This window comes from Haematobia irritans, chromosome 1 (genome assembly GCF_050003625.1).
Source record: "Haematobia irritans isolate KBUSLIRL chromosome 1, ASM5000362v1, whole genome shotgun sequence".
Lineage (NCBI taxonomy): Eukaryota > Metazoa > Arthropoda > Insecta > Diptera > Muscidae > Haematobia > Haematobia irritans.
The window spans coordinates 75391745-75411098 of NC_134397.1; the positions used below are offsets into that span (position 1 = coordinate 75391745).

At 30.4% G+C, this 19354-nt stretch overlaps 1 protein-coding gene across 1 annotated transcript in view; it reads right to left on the bottom strand.

Moving 5' to 3' along the window:
- The window catches only part of bnl (fibroblast growth factor branchless), a 302142-nt gene that overhangs the window by 236982 nt on the left and 45806 nt on the right, over positions 1–19354 (bottom strand). The window contains exon 2 of the mRNA XM_075290776.1: positions 14137–16286. Coding sequence (XP_075146891.1) covers positions 14137–15379 — 1243 coding nt within the window. The 5' untranslated portion in view covers positions 15380–16286. The remainder of the gene's footprint in view (positions 1–14136; positions 16287–19354) is intronic.

Genomic DNA, 19354 nt, shown 5'->3' on the forward strand with positions numbered 1-19354 from the left:
TCAATGATTTGCAAGCGTTGCTCGTTAGTAAGTCTATTCATGATGAAATGTCAAAGCATACTGAGCATCTTTCTCTTTGACACCATATCTGAAATCCCACGTGATCTGTCAAATACTAATGCATGAAAATCCTAACCTCAAAAGAATCACCCTTTATGAAGGTCAAGGTAGAACATAGTGAAATGTTTCACTCTGTACATAAACATAACTGAATAGATTAATAATAATTTCTCCTTTCTATTATGCAAACATAATATCGGGCTTAAACTTAAAAAAAGAATTGCCTGTAAAATTTGAAGTGTATAAAAATTGTAGACCAACAAAGTTTTCTTTTTTGTTAAATTTGTTTTTTTTTCCAGGCCAAACAAAGTTTTTTTTTCTATGTCGTGATGAATTTAAAAACTTAAAAACAAATGGCAACACTGTGATATTTACCCAAGAGGGAATGAATTTTAATTTGACAAAACGTCTATAATGCTTAGTTTAGAAGAAAGTTTTTCATATAAAAAAAATCATTTTAATGGAATTCTAAATATTTTGGTGGTGATCACAAATTAAAGTCCTTTTGGCTCTAGGGTCCAAATTTAAGGAGATATGGCCAAAATAAGTTTTTCATTTATTTATTACTTAACTTATTATAATTACAAATTAATTACTTATTTAAACGGGCACTAGCACTAGAAGCTATCGGCCAAAGTTTTTGAAATAAAAATTTGATTTTCAAACCCTCCACCATAGGATGGGGGTATATTAACTTTGTCATTCCGTTTATAACACATCGAAATATTGCTCTAAGACCCCATAAAGTATATATATTCTGGGTCGTGGTGAAATTCTGAGTCGATCTGAGCATGTCCGTCCGTCCGTCCGTCTGTTGAAATCACGCTAACTTCCGAACGAAACAAGCTATCGACTTGAAGTTGTTATTGATGTAGGTCGGATGGTATTGCAAATGGGCCCTATCGGTCCACTTTTACGTATAGCACCCATATAAACGGACTCCCAAATTTGGCTTGCGATTGCTCTAAGAGAAGCAAATTTCATCCGATCCGGCTGAAATTTGATACATGTTGTTGGTATATGTTCTCTAATGACCATGCAAAAATTGGTCCACATCGGCCCATAATTATATATAGCCCCCATATAAACCGATCCCCAGATTTGACCACCGGAGCCTCTTAGAGGAGCAAAAGTCATCCGATCCGATTGAAATTTGGTACGTGATGTTAGTATATTGTCTCTAACAACCATGCCAAAATTGGTCCATATCGGTCCATAATTATATATAGCCCCCATATAAGCCGATCCCCAAATTTCACCTCCGGAGCCTCTTGGAGGAGCAAAATTCATCCGATACGGTTGAAATTTGCAACGAGGTGTTAGAATGTGGTCTCTAAGAAACACACAAGAATTGGTCCATATCGGTCCATAATTATATATAGCCCCCATATAAACCGTTCCCCAGAATTGATATCCGGAGCCTCTTGGAGGAGCAAAATTCATCCGATCCGGTTGAAATTTGCAACGTGGTGTTAGTATAAGGCCGCTAATATCCATGCCAAAATTGGTCCATATCGGTCTATAGTTATATATAGCCGATCCCCAATCACTCAAAAATTGGTCCATATCGGTTCATATTCATGCTTGCCACTCGAGCCAAAAATAATCTACCAAAATTTTATTTTTATGGTAAACATTGTCAAAATGTTATTTCTATAGAAAATGTCAAAAATTTATTTCTATAGAAAATTTTGTAAAAATTTTATTTCTATAAAAAATTTTGTCAAAATTTTATTTCTATAGAAAATTTTGTCAAAATTTTATTTCTATAGAAAATTTTTTCCAAATTTTATTTCTATAGAAAATTTTTTCCAAATTTTACTTCTATAGAAAATGTTGCAAAAGTTTTATTTTGTCAAAATTTTATTTCTATAGAAACTTTGAACTTAATTATATACGTATTTAATCGGCCTTTTTTAGTTTAATATATACCACGTATGGACTATGTGGTATATATTACGGTGTTAGGAAGATACCTTGCCATCGGCAAGTGTTACCGTAACCCAAGTAATTCTTCAGTAGAAGTTTCTACGCAATCCATGGTGGAGGGTACATAAGCTTCGGCCTGGCCGAACTTACGGCCGTATACACTTGTTATATTGAGTACATTGTGCTTGTCATAAGAGATAAAATGAAGGAATTGTTCGCCGAACGCCAGTCGTTATGATTATGTTTACCCACTTATTTGTACAATAGGATCATTTGAGACACACATACAGTAATCCCTCGATTTACGTCGTCAAATTTTTTATTCCATCAAACTTCGATTTACGTCGCCATTCGATTGACGTCGTCGATTTTTTTGCCCACTTTATCAGAAACACCTTTCATAAGTAAAATAAGTATCAACGATGATGACATGGAAACATTTTTTTCTGAAATTCTTACCGAAATTACTGAATTACCTTTAGTTTCGAAGTTTTTTTATTATGTACACGCCCATACATACATAAATGTACTTAGGAGTAAGTATGAACAATTTTTAATTCGGTTTACATCGTTTCGATTAACGACCTCAAATTCCGGAACCAATCACGACGTAAATCGAGGGATTACTGTAATTTGTTCTACGAGTTCTAGGAGATTTTATAAAAACCCTTAGCCATGAGCTTATTGGACTTTTATTGGGATACCTTTTTCAGAAATTACTAATGAATTTTTTTAAAAAGACTTCTTTTCGTGGTTGACGATAATAAAAATCAATTAGAGCTAAACATGACATTATTTTAAAACTAAGATGAAAATCAAAGATCAAATAGAATTTTCAGGTTGATATTTGATATTAGATATGAAATAGCTCAATTATCAGGCTATGTTTTTACTAAAACTTCTCTTAATTTTATTTAATTATTAAAGTCCATCTATAAAGATAATAATCAGATGACATGATTATAACACCATCCTAAAAGTTTCCCAATAGTAAGATCTTCAGAAAACTTTCATTCATGTCTTCTTGATTTCCAGGAAGATTCATAAAATCAAACATTTCCCAACAAAATCGTAATAAAACTACGACAACCAATGTTTAAACAAACCCGTTAACTAAGCTTTCAAGATTTCCAATATTGGTTAACAACTGCGGCAACTAACATAAAGGAAGAAGACCCCCCCCCCCACTCCCCTTGACAAAGTCATAAAAACAGATTCTCTTCATATCACTTTATTTTATTTTTTTATTACGTGGCAACAAAAATGTAAGACAATTTTTATGATTTTATGCCATTAATCTTATATTGACTTAATCTAATTTAAGCGATGTAAACACGTAAACGCATACCTACACAAAAGCATAATCATAAGCGTTCTTCGCCATATGTCATATCGCAATGTGCGACGTTGCCGCGAGATGGCGAATGGGTAAAGACGTCAGTCGTTGGGAGTTGATTTGCGCTGTTACTTTTATTCTGTCTGTATTACAGTTTTTAATCCATCTGTAGACCCAGTAGCCTAATGCCCGATATTTGTGTGCTCTTATTTACAGCAGCAACAACAACAAAACTATGTACTTTTTTTTCTGTTTCTTATTTGATTGCCATGTTCGATCGTCGACGGCAATGAAAAATTCTTATTTCTTTTGCTTTTGACACCTTTTGCGGCATTTTGAGGGAATATCAATAAATCGTCTTTTATTACAAACTTTGAAATAGTGCCAATAAAAGAGAGATGAATTATGAATTATTACGCGTATATATTAAAAGGTATGTATAGCACCAATATATGATCGGACGCCCAGCGTGGTCAGCGTCACGTTTTCGATTCATATAAAAAAATCTGTGTCACTGTATGATTATGGATTTCTTTTCCAGTTTTGCGTTTAAATTCCACAGAATCGGAGAAAAAAAAACAACTCTAACAGCGAAAATACATTTTACTTTGATATAAAGACATAATTTCGTACACGAGCCGCTTAGTAAATCACTCTCACCAGTTCATCCATTGTACGAGATTGTACGCCTATGTTCTTGTTGATTTTGGAAATATTTTTAAAGTTAACAAAATTATGACCAGGTCCCAAATTTTGGTCGTTAATCATTTCGAACAGCTTTTACAGCACCTCACACATTATGACATGAAAAAGAACCAAAATAATTTATGGAATTGTTGTTTTTTTTTAAGAGAAACATAAAAATCTTAAATAAACATAAAAATGCTAAATATTTCTATAGATTATTTAAATATTTTTTTAATTTAAAAAGTCATTTTAATTTAAATAATAATTCATACTTCGCGTGGTTTTGCGATTGCTGGAGAAGAGTAATATATTGACATAATTGTGGTGGCTGCCATTAGGGGCCGTTCAAACTATTATTTATGCAAAATGGTTATCCAATATTACATTAATTTAATAATCGATATAATCAAAACACACAACGATAATAGGCTTGTTTTTTTAGTTCTGGATATCCAAGCCGTGTCGCACTAAAAAAGCATAGTACTCACTTATCCAGGGCATGTCCAAAAATGTGCAACGGTGTCGTCAGCTGTTCAAAAACAATCACCCAAAAAATGAGAAATCTTACATTTTTAATATATGATATATTTAAAACATTGAAAACACTCCGAAACAAAAAAAAAGAATTTTTGTCTATAAGGTTATTGTATTAATTTTTTTGAATAAATTAATATTATTTTGTTTTGAATTATTAATTGTAATGCAAGTCATTGTAATGCAATTCAAATGAACTTAAATTAATTTACATTAATTTAATTAACTGATTAAATTAAAACAATATTATTTTAATTTGGATAAATTAAAACAATATTATTTTAATGTGGATTTGGATAAAATTAATTTAATTTAATGAAAACATAAAATATAAATTGAGTTTATAATTTATATTTTATGTTTTCATTAAATTAAATTAATTTTATTTTTTATTTATTTATAAAAATCTTTGTTATAATTACAAATTATAATAAATATACAACAAAAAAAAAAGCAACTAGCAACTTAGGCTATCGGCTTTTTTATTTTTTTTTATATTATTTTATGTCAATTCAATATTTATATACACTGAAAAAACAGTGAACCCACCAGGAAGAAAACTTTCGGTTAATTTTAGAAAATTTTGAATATTTGTAGAAAATTTTAACTAAACAGTATTACAAACGTTGGCGTCACGCCGATGTCATAAAAATAAGTAAATATCTTCGACAAATTCAAGAAAATTTATTAGACATAACTAAGTTTTTTCACTTGTTAAAGAAAATTTTGTAGTTGGAAGGAAAAACTTGGAGTTCAAAATTGCAAGAATGTCTTTAGTGACATACGAAGTTCATGATGGACGCATTTTTGGTAAAATTTACAAATTTAAAGAAATTCTGAACTATTTTGTGGAAGACACGAATTTAGTTAATCTTTATATTTGAGTATATTTTTTCCTCGGTTTTACTTAATTTAACAAACGTACACAAAAAATTATTAGAATAAAGGAAACTTTCTCCAAACATAATAATTCCATGAACTAAAATACAGTTAAATTGGCTTTAGTGAAATAGAGAGTTCACTTTTGTTGGAGTGTACTCAATAAGGAGTCCAACAATTTTTATTTAAATTAAATTAAGTTTTATTATATTAAGTTTATTATGATTTAATGCATACAATTCCAAAGAAAACAATTTCGATTGAAGAAAATAATTTTTAAATTAATTTTGGAGCAAATTTTTGTTCTTCGAGGAAAAATGTTTTCCCTACCGCCTATCGCTATTGTTATGATTACACATTAACTAAGTTCAGATGGAAGATTGTTATGGGATTTTAGAGATTTTTTTTTTAAATTTCCATCCCGAACTTTAATGATCCAATTATGTTTGAATTCAAATTTCTTCACTCACAGAAATGATTTTGTAATCGCATAAGGCCTTGATTAGGAAAAAATGGTTGTCGTCGATTAAAATCGTAGGTGCGACTTCGGTCCCTGCTTTCATACTCTGCAATCAATTCCATCATGATTCCCCATATATAGTGGAGTTCCTCTTTTATTACATCAATGATAAATGGAAACATTAATTTTGAGTCAATTCATCATTTACTCCAGCACCAAGATGCTGAAGAAATATTCAAGGAATTTTCCATCGTCCATTGAAATGATTCACTCCAAATTTTGCGGGCTCCAAAAAAAAAATGCAACGGTTTGTTATCCAGTTATCATTATCGGTTTTTAACCATCTTTGGGTAATAATTCAATCAAATTAACAGAAGTCAATTGGTGGCTCATGTTACACGATGTTCCTGGCCAAAGAAACATGAACACATTACGACAACATGATCACTGTACGAGATTACCTCGAACAGTAAACGAGGAAGAGAATATCCAAAAACCAAACCAAAACAAAAAAAAAAACTAAAATTTATTGCAAACATAAACGCCTTTGTTTTTTCTACAAAATTATGGTAGCCAATGAGTTCACATATCTCTGGTGGGAGGCCAAAGAATACGTTGAAATGCATTACCGTTAGTAAAAAAATAAAACCAAAAGGCATTGATTCCCAATGCCTCTGATCAATAACCTCCAAAAGTTGTGTATGGCAACAATGCGTTTTGATTTAGCGAAACAGACTCAGGGATCGTATGTCAAAATCAAAGGTGATGAGAAGCATACTTTCTCACTTTCTTAAGTTTCCGAAAATCTTAACATAAATACACTTGGCAACTGAACGAATTCCAATCCATTCGCTTATTTTTTGCCATCATGTTCATCATAATCATTGATCTTCCTCACCATCAGTGTTAGTGACCATAAAACTTTGGATGTGTGCATATAAATTACTGACATCATTTTGGCAGCAGAAGGATAGGAGTCATGTATATTTGTAATAATATAAGCAACTTGCAGTTAAGGGATATTATTTTTCTGATTGTTGAAGTAAGCGGAAAGTATAAGGTAAGCGGATGCAATGATCTCTATCTGGGTAATTATTAAATTGCTTAATTTTTTCTGAACACTTAAGACAAAAGGGATCACTGAAACCTTAACAATGGAAGAATTAAGCATCTGGGGAGAACCCTGAAGAAGTTATTTTTTTAATTTAATACAATTTATTTATTATATTTATTGGCATTAATTTATTTGATATTGATATATATTTAATATATTTTAATTTAAATTAAAATAGCTAAATTTCTTATTTATTTTACTTAAATTTAATTATTACTAATTTATTGTAATTCAATTTAATTTAATAATAAAAATTAGTTTAGTTAAAAAAATTAATTTAATTAAATAAATAACTTTGATATTACGTTGATTTAATTTAATTAAAGCAAATTTTAATACATTCTAATTCCTCTTAAATTAATTTAGCATAATTTAACTAAGTTTAAATTCAACAATAACAATTTATTTATTTAAAAAAAAACTAAAATTATTTTATTTTGATTTTATTGAATACAATTTAATTGAAATTAAATAAATTTACCTTAATTTTATTAATTTTAATTTCATTGAATCCAATAAGTATTAATTGATTTAGCCAAAAACTATACAATTTATTTAAATATATTTATTTATATAATTTTGATATATCAAAATTGATATATCAAAATATTATATATGATTTTATTATAAATAATTTATTTTAAAATATTAAATTAATTTACCTTAATTGAATAATATTTGTTTCAAGTAATATGATATTTATTAGTTAGAGTAAATTAAATTTATTCAAATAAAATGAATTTTATTATGATATATTTAAATTATTTTATTGAATATTTAATTTAATTATAAAAAAATGTAATTGTTTTGTAATACAATCTAGTTGAACTTAAATTAATTTACGTGAATTTACGTAAAGTTTAAATTCAATAACTATCCCAGCAAAAAAATTTGGAAGTTCTTCCAAAGGCACAACTTTAAAAGCACTTCCAGAAGATGTACTCCAAATGATGATTTTTATATAAACTACCCAGGAAGTTCTTTTAATTCAATTTTTTATAACTTGGGTTTTTCATAATTTTAATGCATAATTTTAACTTTTTTCTTTTTAAATAGGTTAAAAACAGAGTAAGAATTCATAAAATGGTACAAATCATTTAAATTTTGTCGACAAAAATGCTAAATCCAATCTGAAAAACTTGTGAATTTTTGAAAATATTTGAGGTCAAACGTTTCCGACAATCGTTAGAATCCATTAAAAATTATAAAAAATTATACAAATTATTTATTTGACAAAATATCACAGACTTTTTTGTAATTTACATCGAAAACATTGAATTCGGATCACACATAAAGAAGTGATGCAACGGCTGTTGAAATGGAGGACTTCCGTCCTATGACAAGCCCATGTTTAATTCATCGCTTCTAAAGAACATTTTCATTACTTTTTTGGCGACGCTTTTTTTGCTGGGAATTTATTTATTAAAAAAACACTAACTTTATTTTATTTGGATTTAATTGAATTGTAAACATTTTATTTTTATTTATTTATTATTGTAATATAAATTTATTGAATTGAAATAAATTTACCTCATATAATAATATCCCAGCAAAAAAATTTGGAAGTTCTTCCAAAGGCACAACTTTAAAAGCGCTTCCAGAAGATGAACTCCCAATGATGCTCTTTATTTTAACTACCCAGGAAGTTCTTTAAATTCAATTTTTTATAACTTGATTTTTTCATACTTTTAATGGATAGTTTTAACTTCTTTTGTTTCAAATTGGTTAAAAACGGTTAAAGAATTCATATTATGGTACAAATTATTTAAATTTTGTCGAAAAAAATGTTAAATTCGATCTGAAAAAATTGTGAATTTTTGAAAATATTTGAGGTCAAACGTTTCCGACAAGCGTTAAAATCCATTAAAAATTATACAAAAATTATAAAAATTATTTATTTGACAAAATATCACAGAATTTTTTAATTTACATCCAAAACATTGAATTCGGATCACACCTAAAGAAGTGATGCAAATTCAGTGCAACGGCTGTTGAAATGGAGAACTTCCGTCCTATGACAAGCCCATGTTAAATTCATCGCTTCTGCGTCAATTTTGCACCACTTCCGGATCCAAAAAGAACATTTTCATTACTTTTTTGGCGACGCTTTTTTTGCTGGGATATTTTAATTTCATTGAATCGAATCCAATCAATTATAGTAAGTATTAGTATTAGTTGATTTAAATATAAAATAAAAAAGTAAAATATATTTAACTATAATAATTTATAAAATTTTGATTTGATTTTATTATAAATAATTTATTATAATATAACTTAATTGAATTCAAATAATAATTATTAGTTAAAACCAATTAAATTTATTCAAAAATAGTTTATTTTAATATAGTATATTATAATTATTTTAAAGAAAATTATTTTTAACTGATGAAATTAAAAAAAAAATATTAGTTTAATTTGGATTACATAAGTTTAATTTATATTTTCATTAAATTTAATTTATTTTTTTATAAAAAATAAAAAATTTAATAATGCAATTCAATTTTGTGAATCATTTTTGTTTTAATTAAAAAATTAATTGAATATTTGGAAATTTTAATGGGAAAAATGTTGGTTAAATTTTTTCTGAGTATATTATATTTTGTATATTATTGCCTTTATATACCGCTTTAATGGTCGTCTAGCCTAATGACTAAAATGTGTACTCGGCTGGTTCGGAGATGCCACCTTATGGCCCATAATAAAAATGTCTGGTAAAACAAGCAACCTTAACTGAATTGTGCCCAGAAAGAATAAAAACACAAGAGAACGAAACTGCGTCAGTAGGTGGCAGTCATGACTCATGAGGAACATTTCTCTAATACCATGCAGTTTTTGTCGGTGCTTCAATATCAAATATCATACAGTTTGCGTCGGCGTCACCCAGTTCATTTCTCTGCCGACTTTACGAAATGTAAAGAAAATAGGATTTAAAACCTACTTTGTAATGTTTTCATTGCATTAAATTTTTTGGCAGACAATTTGAAATTATAACTGCCGATACCTTTATAAACAGTTTATCAAAACTGCGCTTCGACCGCAACGTCGGTAATACCAAAGCTGCAGGCATTGTGCGACATCTATACGGTTGATATTTGTTGCTTTTGTAGAAGGAAAATTTTCGTCCTTTTATTTTTCATTCTCTCTGTTGCGCCTGACCATAGACGAAGAAAGATATCTATACATTTTCTTGGTCTATGATCTGACGTGGATGTTATTGTGATAATAGTAACAGCACCTTAACTAGTTGTACTATCATTGTGATTGATTACCTATCAATAGTACCCATTTGAGCAAAACACACGATCAATTTTTTTTTCTCTTTTCTCTCGTAGAATTGAGACAAGAACCCCATGAATATTTCATTTCTCTATAGTTTCCTCGTGGCAAATAATTTAAACATTTCTAACCACCTACAATGTTTGTCAACTAATCCCATTACTAAATTTCATTAATCCCATGGGTGATAGTTTGCTCGAGAGCTATTTCTAATTTGGCAAAATGTATTTTGAAAAGCATATTTCTATTTTGAAAAGATTTATAAAATGGTGATAGAAATGACGATTAACATTTGTATTTTATGGGAAATAGGACATGTGAGAAATTTGTATTGTAGTATTCAAAATGGTTTCTATTCATTTCATATTGGTTTGAATAAATACACACATGCCCACATTTAAGAAAAAAAATTGTGTAGACCAATATTTCGTATTTCCTCAGACAAACATTTTGAAGAACATATACACGAATTCAGCAAACAAATGTTTGACCAGTTTACACCACTTTCCGAAGACAAAATATGAATATGTTTTCCAACATGACATTAAAAATGATCTTTTCTTGCTAATTTATGAAAATTCTAAGCATTTTTGTGCTCACAAAAAAAAAACGGAAAAATTTTTTATATGGATTTGCCTGCTAAGAGTGGCTATTTTTTGCGGTTACTAAATATACCAATGGACTGAATGAACTAACCCCCCTACCCACGCAAATTATGACATATAAAATTAAGTTTTCGTAATTTCGTTTGTTGTTTATTTTTTTTGGTTTTATATATGCGAAATGTTTAAATTTAAACAAACGAAAAATATTTTTCATATTTTCCTCCGTTAAGTCTAGTCGATTTTTTTTTTGGGAAAATCAAAGAAAAATTATAAAAAAAAAATCCATTCACAATGATGGTGGCCTACGTGATCAATGTTAAATTTGAGTTAAGCCTCTTTCCGATATTAATATTCCAATCTGGTGACCACTTTAATTATAATCCAATTTAAAATTTGCCCTTTCATGTTTTATATACAAAATATTCAAATTTTGTATATTTTCTCTAACTAAGCTCTCCTGTATTTGTTTTTTGTTTTTTTTTTTTTTTGATATCGGAGTGCTTAGTTAGAGGTGTATACCCATGAACGTTCATAATTAAATTAACTAATTAATTTCTTAATCACATTCCACCAAAACCTGTCATATATTCAAACGGCATATTTCTGAGCTCTTATGTTTTGTTACACTTTTTGCTTAGGTTTTTTGAATTTTTGTTAAGATTTTATTACAGATAAATCAACCGGTTTCATGTAAATAACCTGCTTGTATTTTTATTATTAATAAATTATTAATGGCTTATTAAAGTCTTAATAAAAAATTAAATGGATGGAACAGGAACTTTATATCTTGTAGTAGATGTGATATTAATTTATTTAGAGTGAAAGTGAAGTAATATAAGGATTTCTAATTTTTAAATACTGGCCTGTATTCTTATGCACTACTGGATGGACATAGTAAAAGAGACCGCAAAGCAGATTTATTCAGAAAAAAATAGCTATTTATAGGGCTGTTTTCTTTTAGCACTGTATACCCTAAGTCGTGAAGGACTAAAAGAAAACAGAGTACTCGTTTATCCAGGACATCTCCAAAAATATGCAACACTGTCATCAGCTGTTTAAAAACAATCACAGAAAAGAAGTGAAATCTTGCATTTTTAATGTATGAAATGCTCCAATTAGTAATAAATATTTACTGCCGCGATAATATTATACCACTTTGAATTACATGTGTTTCGATAAATTAGTCACAATAAAGTGCTATTGTGAATCGATGAAGCGTCACTTTATCAAAACACAATCTGGTAAGATCGGCGCGACTTGCACTGGTGAGATGTTCTGGATAGAACACCAGTGCAACGATGTTCTGGATAGCCCATACAAATGTTGTATCCAGTGCAAAAAGAAAACAGCCCTTATATAAAAAAATTAAGCATGTGAAATATTTGATTTTTAACGAAAGAAATGCTCAATGAGTTGGTTGGTGTACCTGGTGCCAAAGAATCGCTTTCTTTATTAAACTTTACTACATTAATTTTTAATTTTGGGCCTGGTTTCTTTTAGTACTCGATGCAATATTTCTATGGGCTATCGAGACTATTGTGGCACCGGTAATCTATCCAGAACATCTCATCAGTGCAAATCGCGTCGGTGTTACCAGATTGCATTTTGAGAAGGTTTACGTTTACTCGAGCCACAATAGCAATTTATTGTGATTAATTTGTCGAAAACTGTAAAATTAAAGGGATAAAGTATCATAAGCACATCACCACCATCAGTAAATATTTATTACTATTTAAGAACTTGATACATTAAAAATATAAGATTTCACTTATTTGCATATTTTTGGAGATGTCCTGGATAAATGAGTACTCTGATTTCTTTTAGTCCATCACGGCTTCCGTGACTGTTGGTTGATCAGATTAGAACACCTGTGCAATGAAGTTCTGGCGGCGATTACTTTGTACCAATTACTTGCTGGCTATAAAACAATCAGCTGATGTTCGTAAAATGAAGTTTAATTTATCCCTATTTTTGAATTCACCCACGTCGTCGTTTCTCGTCTATCGCTACTAATTTATATTCTGTTTATCGATATATTCTGCTATCTTTTGTTATTGCCACTTTTTGTCTAAGTTGAATTTGGCAGCGAGGAGTTAGGTGATCAAGTTTTGACGACCTTTTTAAAACACTAGAATATGAGACATTACCAAAAAAATGTAACTGAAGCATGCAAATTGATACCAAAATAAAATTAGGGCTCATTTAATCTTTTGTGGAACAACTGATCCGGTGACGTCTTTAGTGGAACAAGACATCTGAAAGCGTCATGCAGCGCTATTGTTTCGGATATCTAAAAAGTACGCGAAAACATGTTTGTCGTAAAAGTGGCACCGAAACAAATGGAATTGTTCTGAATTACTATAGTTCCAAAGGTTCGTCCTGATTCCTTTCCAGCAATTTAGGCCAAAGAATTCAGTATCCAGGATTTAAAAAGATATGCGTTCTTTCAAATGAATTAGAAAAGAATCTAAACAGTACATTTTCCGGGCAAAATGCAAAAAAGTGCGTATTTTATACAAGAAAAGAAAACGCCATTAATCCATGGTTAAATCAATCATATGTCACTAAGGAGTTGATCGAGTTATCCTCGGTATAAAGTTTTGTAATTTTTGCCATCCACCGATTATTCACTACCATTCCTCACCCCAATTCCAGACCAATTTAACCTCAACTTTAGATGAGCTGTCACAATTCTCATGACTCTACTAGCGCAATGGATTGTACCGCTATTGTACCTTCTAAACCATTTCGATATATGTAAGTAGGTGATGACAGATGAAATAAATTATACCGTGGTCAGTCCTTGATTATAAATAGATAGCAACGATCGCGACACTAGTTTGCGAAAAGGTTAAGTTTTTGTGTGTACCCACAATAATTGAACGATTTTGTAAAAAAATTGAAAAATTCCATCGACACATTTTGCAGCGATATTATCAAAAAGGTATGTCGAAATCATCAATATATTTTTTTAACATCTATAGTACGCACAAAGAATTTTTATTCCCATGAACATGAAAACATGTCACAAACGAAATCTTCGTTTGATTTTAAAGAAATTTTGTTAACGAACTCATTTAACTTGTCATGGGTAGGTCTAATTTCGCGTTTATTTATGGCAACTCACGAAATTATTTATGATAAAAATGTACAATTTCGTTTCGGCCAACGGTTTTATGTTACCGTTAGCCATTAAACACTTGACTAGAATTTCAGATATTTGGAGATAAATAAAAAAACAATTTTAGGTACTTACTGTATTCACTTTGATCATCGGACGTTCCATTGACCGTACCATCGGGCATCAGTTGCAGGAAACGATTTTTTATGTACATTTGAATTTTACGCGATGGTCCCGAAAGATGGGACACCGTTGATCGTTCATTACGATCCAGGTTATTTTTATAATGTAGATTTCTAGAATTATTCAGTCTTTTGGTTTTCTGGCCACTCATATCGGATGAACGTCTCACAATGCCAGCACTGCCCATAGGACCACCACCGCCACCACCACCATGATTCGATGAACCATGGTCCACATTTCCATAACTAATATTTTTTGTATTCATTGTGGAATACATTGATGACGATGATGATGCTGATGAACGTATACTACGTTCAGTACGCGATAATATGGCCAAATGATGTGATGATGAAAATTGAAATGTGGAACGTATATTGGGATTTTCTACCATCCGGCTACTTTCTTTGGTGCTAGGGCCAGAAGCATCATTATCTTCATCTATGACTGTGGTGGGTATTAAAGTGGATTGTATATCGCTTGATGATTCCGTAGTCGAACTAGGCTGATCGGTGGTGAGACTTACTGGGCTAGATGGGAATGATGGTATAAGAGTGCTAGATGATAGCTCTGCTTCTTCTGTGACATCTGAGTTCATGATATGAGTATTTTTCGATGATAATTCTTCTTCTTCTTCGTCGTTGTCGTCATCCTGTAGATCTTCTTCTACTTCGGGTGAGTTTATTTCAGGTTCTTTCAAAAGACCACCTGCTTCATCTTCCACTGCTACTGTCTTAGAAATTTTATCGTTTTCTATTTGTCGACTAATACTATTTAGATTCTCGTTAACCTCCTGCTTATCAAACTTCGTCATTGATTGTCGTTTTTGTGGCATTACATTCGTTTCGTTTGGGGAAACGGAAGTGCCCATTAGCTGCTCTGTTAAATTTGTTGTCGTTCGTCGTTGTTCTATTTGTAAATCACTGGTGGTTGGGTTTGAGGGAAAATTTGAAGAATTTTCCTTTAGCGCCGCCTCCGGTTTAAATTCGTCCATTTTTGCAATGTGACGAACATGATCGTCGGGGTCATATTCGTAACGATTCATATTCAAGAGTTTATCGTTTTTAATTACATATAAGGTGCCCGCTGGTGCTGCCACTGGCATCGCGTACATAACGCACGGCCAATCGATTATGATCGCAAGGAGGGCACCCAACAGTGCCAGGGCCCTCCAATCTAAACGCAGATTTCTTCGCATTGGTATTTGTTAATTGCGAGGGTAATTTTGGCGGCGTTTACGCTGATGTCGTGGCAATTGCCGAGGCTGCTAATTTTGCTCTAGGCTAATTGATGGCGTTGAGTTGAAAGTTTTACGCCCCTAGAACACTCCAGCAGTGTGTTAATTGTACTGTTCCAAGAAGAGGCGTATCTAGCAACACTGTAGACTTTTGCTTTGCTTCTACCTGTTGCTTTTTGGTCTCCTTGGTCTCTTTTAGAGTGGTTTTTATTTTTGTTTTTGTTGTTTTGTTCTTTTATTCACTGCCTCTAGGTAATTGAATTGGCAACATTTTTAATAATTTTAAAAATCGAACTTGTTTTCGTATCATAAACTTGTCGTTATTTTTTCTTGGCCGTTTTAATTTAATTTTTATTCGTTATTGTATTTAATTCAATTGAATTATGCCTTAATCACAATTACACTTTACACTTTTTCCGTTTAAATTGACTCGTATTTTTTTTTTATTCACTTTGTTCATACAATCATCGCTCTATCGTGGACCGCCTGCATTTAGGTTACCATATTGTACGCATATCTTTTGTACATCACCTTGGTTACATTATCACGGATAGCGAGTTTGAAACATCGTTTATGATTTTCATCTTCGTCTTCCTCTTTGATAATGCATTTTCCAAATTTAACAGTCCTTTTCATTTTTTTACGGTACATTTGATGTAAGTGCGTGACCGTTGAACGGCGGTAGCTACCGCTATTGAGATTCCCTCCGGCTTGGTTTAGTTTGTTTTTGTTTTTTTGCTGTGTTTTTGTTTTTCTTTCGATTTGATTGGACTTTTAGAAAGTGATCACACTGTGTTTTGGTTTTACCATTAAACCGTAAAGTTTTCTCATCTTATTCCAGCGGCGAAGGTCGTTCGATTGAAATGAGCTGTAACGAGAGCAACAAAAAAAAAAGGAAGAGTCAATTAACAAAAGAACCGGTTAAAATTAATCATAAATATTGGGGGGATTTACTCTTTTTATGTTATTGAGTGGAGTAAATTGTGGTTAAAAGGATTAAGAGATAATGCCCCCAATATTAAGATGTAGAAAAAATATTGTTTTATGAAATGGACAGGTATTCCTTTCGGAACATTTTGTCGTAAAAATACATGATGATATGTTGGCTTAATTACACCACAAAAACATGACACATATAACTCAGTTATTTCCAGAAAGACTTAATCCAAAATAAAATCATAAAAATGTTACGTAATTTAATTAATTGAATGGGATAATGGGACCGTCATGTCTGTAAAAACAACTATGCACAACACTGACATCAGCTGTTTCAAAAACCAATCACAATAATCAAGTGAAATGTGAAAATATGACGTCTCTAATTAAAAACTTAATTGATACAACAATTTTTTAATATTTTTTAATAATTTTTTAATTAAAACACAAACTTAGTTAAGAAAATGAGTGAAAATTTTCAGGGTTGTTTTAAACAAATAATTGTTCCAATTGACAATTTTTCGTCTTAACAGACTTTTCATAAATGCTTGCAAGACAAAATTAATACGTTTCAGGCCACGGTTTCGATTTAGTGACACGTTTAGAATAAATGTTGATGGGAAGGAATTAAAGGAGACAGGTTCACTGAAATATTTAGGATTGCAATTACAAAGTAATCTAGCCTGGGATCAACATATACGGTATGTGAAATCCAAAATTGCCCCAGCTGTAGGAATTTTGCGAAAATTTAGGAATAGATTTGACCAAAGGACTAAACTTTTGATTTACCAGGCTCTGATTCAAAGCCATTGTAGCTATTTGGCTATAATTTATGCGCACAGGAAGAGTGCGGAGTTAAGGACTCTGCAAAGAATGCAGAATAAGGCATTAAAAGCAGTGGCAAATTTGCCTATAGGATACCCTACGCTTGCCCTGTATAAAGATGTTTTCCCTCTTATTTTACCAATTCACGGAACTTATAACCTTCAACTATTGTTATATGTATACAAATGTTTGCATAAAATAGGACATCATACAATTTCGTTCTTGTCCAATAGTCACAACATAAACACTCGTAATAATAATATGCTAAATGTGGTTTTATGCAGAAGTGAAACAACTAAACAAAGAATTGAATATTCTGGCAGTTTAAGATTTAATAGTTTGCCCAGTGAAATCAAGTCTGCTTCAAGTATCTCTGTTTTTAAAGTGAGAATAAAGGAATTTTTGAAAACAAACATCGATGAACTCCTAATATAATTTTAGTTCCAACCTCGAGTTTTTTTTTTTAAGTTAATGTAATGAATGAAAATTTAAAAATCTAAGATTATATTATATGTTGCCAACGAGCCTCTACAATGCCTTAAGGCGCTGAGGCCATACTATGAAATTTGTAAATTTATAACGTTATAAAGTAACAATAAATAAAAAAAAAAAAAAAAAAAAATTAAAAAATTTAATCGATGTCGCTAGCAAAATTCAATTAATTGTTTAACTGATCTAATTAAAAGGTTACTTGAAAATTGGATTAAATAAATAATTAATTGAATCAATTGAAAAACTAACTGATTAAGTATTTCCGCAATCAACATAAATTAAATTTTTAATCGTATCAATTAAAAAATTAATTGAAGATGCAAATAAAACAAATTTATTTCATAATTTCCTGGACGTTTCGTCGGCTTTTTTCCGACGTTTTCAACAGGGTTTTTATTGATAAATCTATTGAAGGAGTAATAACTTTATATATGAGTTTAATTTTTTTCTGGATTTTTTAACTTTGACTTACAATTTGTTGTTCCTTACATCCCAATTATTTCACTTATTTTATATAAAAACTGGACTTTACGACAATTAAAATATAAATAAATCAATAATCTAATGTAAAACGTGTATAATCAAACTTAAAAACTATTATCACAGAACTGTACTCTCTAAGTTATTGCAATGGAATATTGTGCTTTTGTATTGTCCTTGTCTTCTTCAATCGACATCAATTACATTTTTGATAGAATCAATTAAAAAATGTATTATTTCCGTAATCGACATAAATTAAATTTTTAATCATACCAATTAAAAAAAGTTTTTAATTCTTTGTGATGGGCTATTTTTTGGTACATTTTTTGAAGATGCAAATAAAACAAATTTATTTCATCATTTCCTGGACATTTCGTCGGCCTTTTTTCCGACTTTTTCAACAGGGTTTTTATTGATAAGTCTATTGAAGGAGTAATAACTTTACATATGAATTTAATTTTTTTAAGTTTGACTTAAAATGTTTTGTTGCTTACATCCCAATTATTTCACTTATTTTATATAAAAACTGGACTTCACGACAATTAAAATATAAATAAATCAATAATCTAATGTAAAACGTGTATAATCAAACTTAAAAACTATTATCACAGAACTGTACTCTCTAAGTTATTGCAATGGAATATTGTGCTTTTGTATTGTCCTTGTCTTCTTTTGTGCTCATCGATCTCTCAATCATCTGTTGTATTCGTAGGCTTTCGAGTGTATACCTCTTATTTGTTCTCTTTTCCCTGTCTAGTACTCTGACATTTTTAAAGTCGATGATGTGTCCAGTCTCTTTTACATGTTGCGCCAATGCTGTTGTCTCTTTGTTTATATTGATGTCCGCTTCGTGTTGTGTTAAATTAAGTTTTTAAACAAATACTTTTTTATGCCCAATTAGAACCGTGATTAATACTATTATTTTCGTGACTGAAGACATCTCAATTAAAAAATTAATTGTATCAATTACTTTCGTTATTGAAGCCGAAAAAAACTGTTAGTGTTATATATTTTTCTTCAGAGACTAATTTTTATTGAATAAATTATTCACAATAAACACCTATTGAGACTAAAAATTGTATTGGAGATATATAACGTAAGGTCGCGAAGAACTAAATGCGAGTATTCGTTTATCCAGGACATGACCAAAAATTTGTAACATTGACATCAGCTGCTTAAAAGCAATCGCAAATAGCAATAAAT